General features: G+C 38.6%; 1 protein-coding gene across 5 annotated transcripts in view; it reads right to left on the bottom strand.

Moving 5' to 3' along the window:
- Positions 1-2057: 2057 nt before the first annotated feature.
- CHD7 (chromodomain helicase DNA binding protein 7) overlaps positions 2058-14714 on the bottom strand; it is a 127602-nt gene continuing 114945 nt past the window's right edge. For 2 of the 5 annotated variants that reach the window (XM_014873064.2, XM_014873066.2), the window contains exons 25-38: positions 14062-14165; positions 12561-12690; positions 12200-12272; positions 11927-11981; positions 10983-11211; positions 10598-10806; positions 9806-10483; positions 9248-9408; positions 7362-7589; positions 6691-7134; positions 5881-6102; positions 5333-5473; positions 4750-4854; positions 2058-3960 (exon numbers count right to left, since the gene is read on the bottom strand). In XM_014873064.2, coding sequence (XP_014728550.1) covers positions 3007-3960; positions 4750-4854; positions 5333-5473; positions 5881-6102; positions 6691-7134; positions 7362-7589; positions 9248-9408; positions 9806-10483; positions 10598-10806; positions 10983-11211; positions 11927-11981; positions 12200-12272; positions 12561-12690; positions 14062-14165 — 3733 coding nt within the window. In that variant the 3' untranslated portion in view covers positions 2058-3006. The remainder of the gene's footprint in view (positions 3961-4749; positions 4855-5332; positions 5474-5880; positions 6103-6690; positions 7135-7361; positions 7590-9247; positions 9409-9805; positions 10484-10597; positions 10807-10982; positions 11212-11926; positions 11982-12199; positions 12273-12560; positions 12691-14061; positions 14166-14714) is intronic. The other 3 variants (XM_014873067.2, XM_088175431.1, XM_014873068.2) reach the window with 3 other exon arrangements.

Here is a 14714-nt window from a genome sequence, read left to right as displayed (position 1 = left end):
GGCTCCTCATCACAAGAGACAGAAAGGGTGCTCCAAATGTGAATCAAGTGCAGAATAGTTTCTGATCTATGCATCTTACTCACGTAAGCTTTTATTCATTTAGACACACTTTTAAAACTCCGTAAGAATCTTTGCAATAATTAACATGTAAAAACTCTGTCAAATCAAAGAAAAACCTTCATATTTTCATGTAATACATTTCTCGGACATTAGATGGCAATCCCCCCACTTCATTTTTCATACCAGGGGCCCATATCCCTTCCAAAAATCAAATATCACCTCCTTTCCAACAGGTGAGGGGTCTGTTTGGCTTCTAGGAAGGAAGGCTGTTTGGAAAGCACAGAGCATGAAGGCTCTCCCACTCCCATAGCATTTGTTCTGTTGCAACAGTTCTCCAGTTTTTTGTTGGTTTGTTTTTTTTTTTTTCCTGAGTAGGAAAGGCAGATGAGTAATGCCATCATGGATGATGCTTGTACTAGGAGTAATATTCACTCATTTGTCACTTGGACACCCTACATCACGAGTTGGATGTTTCCATGTCAAAAACCTATAGGCAAAAATAGAAGTTATCAGAACTTCCCCATTTTGACAGAGGAGAAAGGGACTAACTATGGCATTTAACAATATAATTTCTAGTCTTGCCAATTAAAAAGGGTTCTCCCAAGGGATATCATTAGTCTGTGTAAATCTTTCCTGAAAATTATAAAATCGAACTGAAAAAAACCCAACTATTTGGTACCATGTGTGGAATACACACAATGGGAAGCACCTACAAACTATTACAGTAGGAATTTTATGGCAGAAAAAAAAAAGACAAGGCATTTAATAACAACTTAAAAAAAACAGCTCAAATTAATTCAACAGAGTATGCAACACACCTGCCCAGGTTAATGTGCCTTCGCTCTCAGCCTCTCACTTTATACCATGGTGTACATGTGATGTTTTAGAAAGAGGCAGGAATAACACACCTCATCAACCATTCAGTGATGTCCATGTGGGGGGAATCCTTCCTGACCTTCATTAACTCCCTGTGATCTATTTAAGTGGCAGTACAAGACATCCTGACATCTATTCATTTCAACAGTTTGTGCCTGTGATTCATTCACACAAAAATCACTTCCTAAGCCTTCATTTCTCATCTACTTTCATAGTCCATGAAATATTCTTTTCAAGCCAAGTTCACCCTTTTTCATATATGCCCCTCGGGACCAAATTTTGGCCTTGCAATACTTGCCCGTTTGAGCTCTTGTGCAAATTCACAGTGTACATGAGAGTGAGGTTTGCAGCTCTCCAGCAATCCAAAAGCACAGATAATATTAGTCCTAAAGACAGGGGTCCACCCACAGCTGGCTACTGAAATAGCTAATTTTTCATGTACTCCACTGAAAAGCTAACCTTTTATCCTCACTCTGGAGCTCGTTGTGTATGTGTGTGTCAAGGTGACAACACCGTGAAAACAGAAGTTCTCAAATGGTACATTATCTCCAATATCAAAAGGTCACAAAAGGGTACAAATCGGTAGCTCTCCAGAAGAGACACTGGTTTTTATAAAAAGTGGGTCAGTTTTAGTTTCATGTGGGTTGTTTGACACAGTGGTTTCTGGCATCACAAGCTCTGGTCTACAGGATACCACAGAGCCTTTGTATCCCTTGCTGTCACTACAGCATTGTGTTTTTCTACCCATTAACCAAGGATAAATGACCTAGATATTGTGCCTATTAAAGCCTCATTTTTCTTTTGCCCTTTTGTTCTTTAGTGTACCACATTATCACATGCTGAACACATTTAAAGTATTCTCAGTCTCTCATGCCCCTTTGAAGGAGTAAAGTAGGGATTTTAGCGTGCATTTCTGTAGAGTTACTTAGAGTGGAAAATATGAAGGCAATTCAAGGTTTCTCTTCCTGCCTAGTCCCCTGAAGACGATCAGTTCAGCATTTACAGCCACTAATCTATAAAGAATATAGCAGGAAAATGCTATAAAAAAGCCACAAATACAAATACAGAAAGTGAACATCAATTTTGATGTCCCTAAACACTACATTCTATAATTACATCTCTGCATATCATGGGTCACTTTTATTAAAAGCATCATTACTACAGTTGGCAGCAATTTACATCTTATCTTACATGATAGCAGTTTCCAAAGAAAAAAAAATAAAAAGACATCACAACAAAGAAAAACAATACATTTACAAAGTCATGTCTGTAAACTTCAAGGCTAGTTTAGAGTTGAGGTAATGCTGTTTAGCTTTGTGGCTAAAGTAACAAAGTCCTTTAATTTAAAAAAGGTACCTGATTTTTTTCTTTTTGTTTATACCAGTGCATTACAAGATCACGAGACGATTAAACTGTAGCTTTATCCTGTAAGAACCTTCTCCGTGGGTTAATTTCCAAAAGGTACTCTTCACATTCAACAGCTGCCTTATTATTGCTGTGTCTCAAGACAGAGACATTCACACTATCATGAAGATTGTCAGAGAGAGAGTGTGTGTGTGGGTGTGTGCGCGCATGTGAGCGGGTGAACTCCCATACAGTCAAAATGAAGCGCGAGTACGATATGTATGGTAAATTTCATCTTGACCTTCACAGCAAAAAAAAAAGAAAAAAAAGAAAAAAAAAGAAAAAAAATTAAATATATAACTTCATCCTTCCTTTAAGCAGCACTTCCTTCTATTAGTGCCACTTGATTACAAATTGCTGCTTAATTCATAATACCAATGGTACCAAAAGAAAAAAAAAGCAGAGCATTATGTCAATTTCCTTAAAAAGACATGATCACCTCTCAAATTTCATCTCTCCTAGGGATAATAAATAATGCACTGCACAATACTTAATGACCAAGATACCTTTTGACACATCTGTATAACATGACTTGAACTTTTTTTTTTGCTACACTATGTTACAGAACAGCTTATAAAAACTAAGTATGGACATTAACTGTGAGTGTAAACAGTAGGACTACCACTTGTCAAAAGTTTAAAACACTTTAACTGTAACTGGTACTGGTTATTCATCGTTTTCATTGTTTTCTATTTCTTCCCCCCCATCAAGTGAGTCTAATTCTTCACCCTGTGCTATTTCATCTTCTAAAACGGAGGAATCTGCAGTTTTATCAAGGCTCTCCTCTGCATCACTGCCTTCGAGATTTTCTTCATCTTTAAAGGCAGCTCCTTCAGTTTTGTCAGTAGCCTTCTCTTCATTGGAGCCCACTGCATTCTGAAGTCCTGCTAGTGCTGGGAAACCGGGCAGAGTCAATCCTCCCAGTCCTGGAGGTAGAAACATAGATGGATAGAAGAGGCCAGGAGCCATGGTAGACAGCAGGAAAGGATTGAAGGCCAGAGGGTTTGTGGGCAATCCAGTGTTGGTGGTGGTGGTAGTGGTGGCAGTGGCGGTAGTCGCCGCAGTAGCAGCACTGACAGATCCATTCGCAGAGTCAGTAGCAGAAACAGTGTCTGTGCTTTTCTCAGAGTCTTTGTTCTCCTCTTCATTCTCATTTTTCTTCTCTTCACCTTTTGAAGCGCCATCCTCAGTCTCTCCCTGACCGGAAGCAGTAGTGGCATTTCCAGTAGTAGCCGTTATCGGGTTATTCAACAATCCGCTTAGTCCAAACATATTGGGCAGTCCTGCCATCCCTGGCAACATCAGAGGCAACATGGCAGCCGGATTTTTAGCATCCCCCCCAGCAGCAGCAGCTGTTGCTAGCCCCGGTGGAAAGCCCATGAGGCCTGCGAGCTGGAGAGACTGCAGGTTCTGTAGGTTCTGGAGGCTTGTGAGGTCCATTCCAGCAAACAGACTGTTCATTAGTAGTGGGTTGATTCCCGAAGTTGATGCTACAGCAGCAGCTGCTGCAGCTGCTTTGGCAATTTCACTTTTTGGCCTTCTTCCTCTTCTGCTTGCTCCTTCCTCCCTCACAACAGGTCCAGTGAGAAGACGGTCAAACATGGACTCTGGAACAAAACCCTAAAATGGGAAAGTGAAAAAACAAGCTTGATCCTCAATTGGCTTTTTTAGCTTTCAGCAGTTAACGGATGACGATAGAAGAAACAGAAGGGATTTCAGCATACTCCAAAAGTGGTTTGTTTTTTCACCCTGGCAAATGGTGACTAGCTTAGTACTATAGTGAATGGCAGTAGAACAAGTAAAGAAAGCTGAAGAAATCGAGATCACAGATTTTTTTATATTTAAACACAACAGTAAAATAATATATGCTGAAAACTCTGTAACTTCATTTAAAAACCCCACCCTGATATGCTGCAGTTACAAGCTTATATCTTCATAATTTGTACTGAATTTCAGAATAGTAATATTCTATTAAATTGAGAACTTGCAAAATCTTACCCTTTATTTTCAAACAAGTGTTGTAAAATAAAAGGCAGAAAATCTATTCCTTTGATGCTGCCTGCTACTGAGACAAGTGTGTGTATTTCTTATGAATATGATAAATATTTTCTTTCTAGTTCTTAATGTACAAATACCTGTGTTTTTTAAGGATTGTTACTTATAAGAAAAAATAATGCAAAACAAATGCTGAAGGCTGCCTTAACTGTAGCTGATTTTTTGAGTGTATTGCAATCCCATTCTGCAGCAGCCTTCTATCACCACTCCCAACTGAGCTGGGTAACTCCTACACAGACACCACAATTTTCTCAAAACCAGCTATGAGATAAGGACTTAATAATCAATTTACACAGCCTTCAACTTTTCTGTGCTATAACCTACAGTGATGCACTGAAAGAGAGTTTCACTTACAGACTGTTTAACAATGTCAGTCCAATCTGGAGCAACAGCAAACTCAGGATTTTCTTCCAGCCATCTTGGCAAGTCCTTCATTGGAGGGGCCATAGCTCCACCCATCTAATGCAAAAAATGAAAAAAAAAATGAAAAAAAACCCAACAACAAAACCATTAAATAACTAGTTACATGGACATCTTCTATCTGCACGCTTTCATCTCTGAAGGACAGCAGCAAAGACTTTCAGTTTACTGGATAAACTACACAGAAACCAGCTAGTGATACCTCGATAGAAAAAAATCATGTTTTAAAAAAAGCCAGTAAAGTGCTGCAGCTTAGGCAGGTCTGGTAATAAATTTTGTATCTAATGACAAAATGTGCTATATAGGTTCAAAAAGTGAGAGTTATTCACTTAGGTGATTAATATGATGTATCAGAAGAGCAAAGAAGAAATTAAAGGAACCAGGTGGCACAATCCAGTAAGAAAAACTGCTGGTGCCAAAATCTTAAACTTTTAAAGAGAAAGCTTGGAGTAGAAAACCTGCTTTCCATATGCAAAGAAATTATTAAAGACCTCAACTGCAGTAACTTAATTTTTACCTTCTTTCCATTTCGTTTATTTACAACAGGTACCCTTTCTTCTCCTGTCAAGGTGTTTATATCCAGTTTATTAGGGTTTCGACATCTGTGTCGTTTTTGTTTCGGCTTCTGAAATGGGGAAAACAGCACATCTGCACTCTTCTGAAAAGAAGAGAAATTTATTTCTTTTTAGCTTTTCATTTCTTGACAAAAATCACCAATCACGGTACCCCTCCTCACAACAATTTTAAGAAGAGATCCATTACTTTACTCTAAGATTACATGAGAATAATTTTTTTTTTGTATCAGATGAAGAAATTCTGCAGAACTTGACAAACATGGTTCTAACATGCTATAATATACAAATACGAAGAAAGGAAAAGCAAATCAAGCATCTCAATGTCACTTGGGTATGGATAAAACAGGAGTGGTGAATAAAGAGAAAACTTCTGTTAAAAAGCTACAAAATCAAATTACTATGCCCAACGTGAGGAAATTCAGCCTGACATGCGTAAAACTAACTTTTGTATTAATCCAATAGAACAAAGCTTTTAGAATCACATACTTACTGGTACATAACTTGGCATATCTACAGTGTAAGTAGGATGCAACTTAAGCCATTCAACTAGATCCTTGTTTTTCGGGGCATCCTCTCCCACCAGCCTGGTCCCATCCTCTAGATTGATTACAGGGATGCGAGTGTCTGGGTCTAATTGACCAGGAGATGGAATGTTCCTTGCTGGTAGGGCTTCCATATCTTCTTCAAAAGCTTTGGTCACTTCAGCATCCTCCTGAAAATATTCACATCTCTATTAGTCTTCCTTGCTCAAGAACAGCTAGAGAAATAATCTCAGGGACTGACTAAGGTGAAATGTTCAAGATTTTGCATACACAAGAGTAATGGGGTCTAAATACTCATACTGCATAAAATAGTAGCATTGCATCAAGGAATTTTGTAAATTTTACATCCTTGAACAACAAAGAACATCGTACTAAAGGCAAAACAGTTTTTTTGCATTTCCAGCAAATGTCCTCCAAGATTCTTCAAGACCCTCCCTTTACAACACATCAAGAAAGACATATTTAAGCCTCAAAATATATATTGTTAGAAGTATATTTTGAAAAAAAAAAAAAAAAAAGGTGAGTAATTTTGAAAGTACAAGCTACCTAAAACAGCTATGATTTGCTAGAGTTAAATCTTGATGTGCATATTTTGTTTGGTTCAAAAAGAATTAACAGCTCTAAACAAAGAAAAACCTGTTTGGACAAAAACCGTATGTTTCTGTTAGGGAGAGTATAATAAGACCTAAAACACATTCAGGAAGTACCACAGAGAGAAGAACAAAAATGAGACAAAAGGAAAAAGGTAGTGCTCTTACTACAGTCAACGATGTCCGTTTGTTGCTCATAAATAACAGATCAAGCCCTTCTACATTTTTCCTCCTTCCTCTCCTCCTCTTCATGGGTGGTTCTCCATCTATTAAAGAGCCATTTAGTAGATGCCTTGTGGGTGTGCGTGAAAGACCTGCTTGCAGCAGCTCCATTTGAGTTTTAAAGGCATCAGACACGGGTGTGGAGACATTAGGCAAGATAAACTTTGAAGTAACAGATGAAAAATTTGAGGTAGAACTTGTTGCCTCTCGTGAGGCCTTTGATAAATCTACAACCTTTTCTTGTCCATTTTCTGAGACCACCTGAGACTCACGTAACTGGGCAACCATTTCCATAAGATTTCTCCTCTTGGCAGCTCTCTCAGCCTCAATTTCAATCTTTCTTCGTCTCCTCCTCCTCTGACGTGGAACTGATAAATTGAGTGCATCTTCCTAATAAAAAAATGAGCATTTCCAAACATTAGCAAAGCTCTGTTTGCTACACTGAGTTCAAAATAAAACTCCAAACATGTAACTCTGAAAACAAAGCCTTCATTTTATTCAAAGAAACACTTTTATGTTTTTCCTATTTTATTCATGCTGGTTTATTTTCTATTATGCAAGAGAAGCTCATGCAAGATGAAATGTTTTATGTAAAAAAGAGAATGCTGCTGCCTTGCCTTTGATAACTGAGGAGAAGCAGTGAGATCTTCACTGCCACTGACGCTGGCTTGACCAACCATGGAGAGCTCTGCAAAGCTCCTTTTCTGTAGAGGGCTGTCCACAGCTGTTGGAGTGTACCCAGGTATGAGCCCCTGGAAATCAAACATCTGGCGCCTATTTACTGGCCACTTCCCTTTCAGCACTGCTTCACAGATGTTGTCTAATCGGTTGATCATTACTCGGTCCTGCATAAAGGAAAAGTATGTAATGAACCTTCAGTGTAAACATCACCTTTTAAACTCAAATGAGTCTTATGACACAGTCCAGCTTCCAGAGTGTAAGGAAGACATTCAGAAACAACTATTCTTGCATGTTAGGGATAAACTGATTACCTTGCAAGAAGCCAACACAATTTTGTAGAATAAAACTTTAATAGGATTTTAAAGCTGCATTTATATTGTGAGGGGAAGGAGAAAAGACAGACCAATTCTGTAATTCTGTATGACAATGGACTAATTGAAAAATTTAATAGAAACTCACTGTTGTTTTACAAAACTTCAGTAGTTAGCAACATCAACAGTTAGGAAGGGAAAATAAACACATCTGCAATCAGTATATAAATGCTGCAGTTCTCAAGATCCAAGAGGCTGGATCTGCAATTCTGTCCTAGGAAGTGGATCCTCATTAGCGTCACTATTAATAAAGTTCAACATTATGAAACGGGCACCAACCTAGGGACATCTAATGAATGTCAATTTTCATTCCACGCCCATTATCACTTCAAATTTCACTGAAGCGTGTACACTAAAAATCTCTAATTATGTTTATTAGTCTACTTATGCTGAACCTATACAGATCAAGGATTTTCCGTTCTACTTTCACACTATGACTAGAATAAGATTTTTGCCCATGTTTCCAAATATACTTGCTGAAGACAGAGAAGAGGAGCATTATTTGATTTTTTTCCATTTCACTATTTAAGCACATTCTACACTAACCTGTCTGAAGTAGTAGAAACTTTGAAACTCTATGAAATACTGCTGGTTAGGGAATATGAGCATCAGTTAGCTTCCTGAACAGCGAAACAGTGCAAAAGCCACTAGCAAATCTCAGCAGCTGCAACAGACTGCTTGCTTTCCCCAGAAATAAGCCTATTAAGAGCAAGGTTCTCTTGCCCTGCTACCCCCTTCCCCCTCCCTGCCCCAACCAGATGGCTCTGTTATGGCGATTAGTAAGCTTAAGACTATTACTACTTTATTTTTCTCTCTCCCCTTACTGCAAAGGAGAGTACTAAATTAAGTATGGATTTATTACAAGGTTACAGCTTTGTATTTTTAAAAACATTTTATATTAGGTAATTTTCTGCATTGTTATCAAAATAAGACACAGCTTTATTCTATCTAAAACTGCTGCTTATGTTTGCAGGATACCTTAATACAATTACATCTGTCAACATTACATAATGGCTTAGATCATGTAGGTCACCAAAACTCTTCCCTACAATCTCCTCACCCCAAAATAAAAAGGTGATCTTTTAAAGTCTCTGTTCTCAATTCTGCAGATTGCTCTGCAGGAAAAATGCCCAATTCAAAACTGTACAGTGCTGCAAGAGGTGGGACTCTGCTGACAAAAGCTACGGACCCTATGAAGAATTCATGTCTGTCAGCAGTCCATTATTTTACAAAATGACACTGTTTTACAAAAAATAGCAATTTCTTTCATTTCTTATGCTAGTTCGTACGAACTTGAAGAAAAAAGTGCCATTCCACAAATCATTCACAGAAAAAGGTCTCTTGCCCGCCAGAAGTGCAGTATCACACAAAGCTCACTGTTACTTTGCAAGCACATTTCCCGTATTTTATTTAAATTAAAAGAGACACATATCTTTCTACCCCTAACGAACCTTAGGCCAGAATGAGAAGGCAAACGTTCTCTCATGAAGCAGCTGAACCACAGAGGGATCCCCGTCTTCCATGTAGAATCCATCGCGTGTTTCATCCCTTGCGGTACTCATGGAGGCATTGCTTTCTTCATCAAAATTCTTACCCTGAGAAACTGCTCCTGCTGAATAACAATCATGACCAGGCATTAACATCCAGTATCTACCCAGCTAGATAGGCAAAGGCAACCAGGCTTGACACAACATTTCTAACTCGGGCTTTTGTTCAGTAATTACTACAGCAGAGCCCCAGCCTTCCACATTTGGCACAGAGACCATGCTTATTGGCTCAGTGAGCAAGCCTGGACATCATCCCTTGTGGGGGAATACCCTGTTGATGCTGGATGGTTCTTATGAAAGCTTATTTAGCCACCTGATACGTAGAAGGGCAGAGGAACTGCTACATGTAGCCCATCCCATACTCCATAATGTCACCCTGTGTGCCACTTACCAGCTGGCACGAACTACAACAGCTGTGGGGCTTGTGTTAAGCATACAGAACTGATCTGACCAATGTATTACCTTCAGGTTGGGAGGATTCTTCTGATTTATCATCATCTTCCAGTTTCTCCTCTTCATCTTCTTCTGAACCTTTCTCAGAAATAGACTTTGGATCTACATCTGTACTCATTTCTATGTCTTTCAATTCACATTTAACAGAGCCAGGCTCAGCCTCAGCATCGCAGTCCGGTTTAGTGTCCTTATCTGTAGTATCTGTCTCCTCTTTGATTTCAGACTTTTCTTTGGCTGCTGGAATTTCAGACCCTTCAACTTTAGACTCTGTTTGTTCTGTAGTCTTTTCTTCTTGTACTGGTGTGGAAGGGACAATTGGGGGTGTTTGACTGCAGCCAGCACCCAGAGGGTTTACAGAAGAGACAGTATTTGCATTACCTGTCCCTCTGTTTTGAGCAAAGTTTTTGTGAGCCTCAAGAAAAGAGAGTTCAGGATCATTCAGAATGTGATAATCTGTCCTACTGACTCCATGTTTAGCAGCACCAATCAGTAAGTCTTTATCATGTTTACCACACTCCCACCACTCTGGCAGGTCCAGACTTGGCTGGCAAAGCTTCAGCCTCTCCCCCAGCTGCGGGTGATGGAGAACCTGTTCCCGGATCTTGCGCAGCAGCTCGATGCGATATAAAGTTCTAGAAGCGCGCTCCTCTGTGATGGGCTCAATCAGCGTGGAAAGATCGGGAGGTTCTGCAAGGACACCAAGTTGTACTGTTTAACACGGATTGAATGCACACCCATTCCACAATCATTACACCAGTCTCACAATATTCATGCTGATTTCCAGAGTCAGTTAAAACTTACCATCATCTGGTTTGACTGGCATTCGGCACACTCGTCTACACATATTCACAAAGCCATTAAAATACTTCTCCAAGCTTTCATCTGACTTTTTGTCAAGCCTGGCAAATGCTCTGAATTGATTCCATTCAAACTGATGTTTTACAGGATCAAAAATAACTCCAAAAGTAGATACCACACGATAAAAATCGGCTTCTTCTCTTCTTGTCCATCTAGTCAAGGAAGAAGCAAGAGAAGTGAGGCCACTGGATAGATAAGAGTCCAAACATGTTTAGAATGTTTAGAAGCCCCAAAACCCCCTTAGTTTATTCTATCAAAACAAAAGACTGGTGTGGGTGACAAAAGAGCTCAAATAAGATTTAAAGAAAGATAGCACTGGGAAACTCACTTTTGTCGTTTCTCAGTTATTATAGCTTCCCTTTCTGCCTCCAGTGCCCTCACTTCTTCTCGAGGCCGACGTCTCCTGCGGTCAGTCTTCATTAGTGCCTCTTGCCTCATTTGTTGCCTTTTATAGCTGCGCTGATAGGCAGTAATGAGGCGACGCAGACGGGTAGTCAGGGTTGAAGTGTTGGGCCAGTAGAGTTGCCCTAACTCAGCGTTGCTTTCACTGTGCTTGTCTAAGAAAAAAGGAGTATTTGCACTGCAAAACCAACACTGAACATTTCGAAGTTTCTATGGCTATAGCTGGATTCCTGTTTTATCAGATAAGAATATGTGCAACTAATACTGGTGCATAATGAATTAGAAACAGGATAACTACTGGTAAGAGATAAAAAACAGAATCAAACCATCCAACTCTAAGAAGTCAGAAATGCTTATGAAGCATTTAGAGATAACCATCAAGCACTATGATTCGATGTTACAAATGCAAACATATTATGAACACTCTAAGTATTTAAATTAATGCAATGCATCTTTAAATACATTACTAAGATCATTCTGCTTCTGAGGAAACACCTATGCTTATCATTTCCCACTTTATTATTCTCACTTAAACTTGGCAATTTTCCTCCATACTGAGGAAACAACATATTTGTAACTTCCAAGATTATCTCGGCAAAACCATCAACGGCTGCATTATGAAACATCCGGTCTTTATCATCATGGTTTCTACTATGTAATTAGAAATCCAGAGAACCATAATGTGGATTATTCAAAGACAGTATGCAATTGTTTTGAAAAATGTGAAGCATGAAGAGATTTGGCAGCAAAAAGCTTTCTGTGATATTGTCCCAAAACATATCCTCTATCCCCTCATGTGGTAATACAAACAGTCCACCTTTCACTAAACTATCCCTTTTTGCCTTTTACATTTTTTTGCTATAGTCTTACTTGGGTGTAATTCTATGGACTCCTCTTTGTCTTCTGGAGGTGAGTTTGCAAATTCCTTGGGGAGAAGACAGAAATTAATTTAGGTTTCAGTTTTGACCATGTGTCATAATTTGAGAAGAAAAATATGTCATCTCTCAAACACAGCAACAAACAATCTTTGTAATGTGTGTTTATCTGGTAGCTCTCAAACTTAAAAAACACACATTAAAATAAATATGGATAATCAATTATAATTGTACATATTTGTAAGTACAGAAAAGTGTGAATTCTTACATCAATTTCATCCTTGAAAGGAGTTCTGGTTGGCTTATATTCTGGATCTTCATCCTCTCTGTCAAATTCACCCCTATAAAATATTTTTAAAACATTTTTAAAATATTTTCAAGAAAATACTGGTTTTGAGAGGGGGCAAATTTTCTGGACCAAAGCAAAAAAGCTACAAAAGCCATCAGTACAGTGTACCAAGTTACACATTCGTATTTCATGCTCAAATGTGTAAACAAATCTATGTACTTTGTACATCATATGATCACTTCATATCCTCAGGCAACATGTAAGTATAACATGACATATGAACCCATGCCAACATATACAATGCTGATAAAGTTTATTAATTTTTTCATGTCCTCCTTACCCATCACCGCCATCTGCTAACATGTCTGTCCCTCTCTGTTCAGCAGCTATGGCCTTTGCATCAGGCATGCCAACCCGTTCTAGAAAGCACAGTGTTGCATCAGCTCTCATAGAATTGTACTTCTCATAACCTGTGTGCAGAGTGGGAGAAAAATGCTTTTTTAAAAGCTATGACCAGCTGTGAATAGAACAGGTCTAGGCAGAAGAAGTACAATTTTCTGGATTCATAAATTTATTTTTAAATAAAACAAAGGAGATGTCACCATGCTGGAAACATTTAATTCATGTAAAAAAACCTGTTCATGTTGGTAAATTCCAACAGCACAGAAACATTTTCCCATCAATAACATTAACACATATAAGATAGTGAAGAAAGCATCAAATTTCATTTCGTTATAAGGTAAAAATCTGTCACAAGCAAAAAATTTCTTTAAGTTTCCAATATGACTTTCACAGTGGTTCTTGACATTCAATACTCGCCAGTGGAAACACTCAGACGCAAATGAAAGTGCACAGACACACACATACACATATTTTCAATAGCTCCAGCCCTGCTGGAACCCTCAATATAGGCTGCAAAAATGCTGTATACATGGGTTATACGTAAGGCCAACGAACCTGTCTCATTAGGTTTAGGATGATGCATGTCAGTAAGATGACACTGTTCCCTCTATGGTTTTCAAACTGCTGTTTGCTTTTTTACTGCCCAAGTTGACTAGATGGAAAATGGCAGATCCCAACAGTGCACTGCAGGAAAATGATTTTTAGACTAGACTTGCCTCAGCTGAGCCCACAACACAGAGCTGCTGTACATAGGCAGAACAGCACAATTCAATTAGGATTTGTACTACAACACACTGCTCCTAACTGCTGTAGAGCCTCAAGCCAAACTGTAATCATGAAAGGTTTTATAAGCCATCATTCTCCCCTTTAGTCAGGCTGGGCTGCTGAGAATACCTCTGCGACCTCCAGAGAATTGGGATTATAATCAGGAATCGCTCACTGTATATATCATGCCAGCTCTGCATCCCCAGCCTTTCAAAGTTAACAAGGCTGCATCCCACTCAAGGGAGCCGGGAGTTCTCAACACTGACATTTGTGAAATATTGCTTGGAACAAAGCCCAGGAGGCACTTGTACAGATTAATAGCAGAGGTTAAGCCCACCGTCCACTTTGACACTGGTTGGCAGAGTTAGCAAGTGAAGCAGTGCTGGAAGCAAAGTTTATGGAGATCTATCTTACTATTTGGCTATTATTTAAACAAATATGGCTTTGTTTTATTTACAGCCAAGAAAGTAATGTTTTCTTCTCAAATGTTCTGCAAACATTTAAAAACAGCATCTGATATTTACAGCTCATATTAGGTTTTTAATGCAGGCAAGAAAAAAGGGAGATACAAGCCAACAGTTCTTTGGAACAATACTTGTTAATATTATGACTGAACAGTCCTACACACTGAAAGCTTTACAACTGAGTTTTGTTGAGAGTGAGACATCACTTACCGTGTTTAAATACTCCAATTAAAAGGGATTTATCTGCCTCTTTATCCCACCAGTCTGCAGGAACTTCGGCATGGAATGGCTCAGGTATCCATATATCTACTTCACTGTGAAGACAGCATTATATACATTCTCAAAGGTAATACTGGACAAAGGTTAAAAACAAAACAAAACAAAACAAAACAAAACAAAACAAAACAAAACAAAACTCCTAAAAAAACATAAGTGGTTTATGCTGTTCTGTAAATATAACTTTTGAGCTGGAAAACCACCCCAAAACCTAGTACAGAAATTGAAATACCCTTAAAAATAATTAGGATGGTTAAACAAACAAGCAACAAAAAAATTAATCAACCAAAAAACCCACAACAAACAACAACTCCCTCCACAACATTAGGCTATTTTGGGAGTCATATGGTTATCTAAATATGATTCATTTAAGTTCTTAGTATTTTTTTAATTTTTTAAATTGAGATAGAATAATCCCTCAATATTAGCAGAACTGCAAATCCACTTCTGTCATTTCCCCCCCCCAAGAAAATTACCCACTGAGCTTGATCAAATAATAAGGCTGCTTGAGAACAGACACATAAGAGATATAAAGCATGACCACCTTTAAACGCTGCATTATTTTAGTATGTGTGCTTTACAAAAGT

This window comes from Sturnus vulgaris, chromosome 1 (assembly GCF_052056855.1).
Source record: "Sturnus vulgaris isolate bStuVul1 chromosome 1, bStuVul1.hap1, whole genome shotgun sequence".
NCBI lineage: Eukaryota > Metazoa > Chordata > Aves > Passeriformes > Sturnidae > Sturnus > Sturnus vulgaris.
This window is presented reverse-complemented; position numbering and strand designations above follow the sequence as displayed.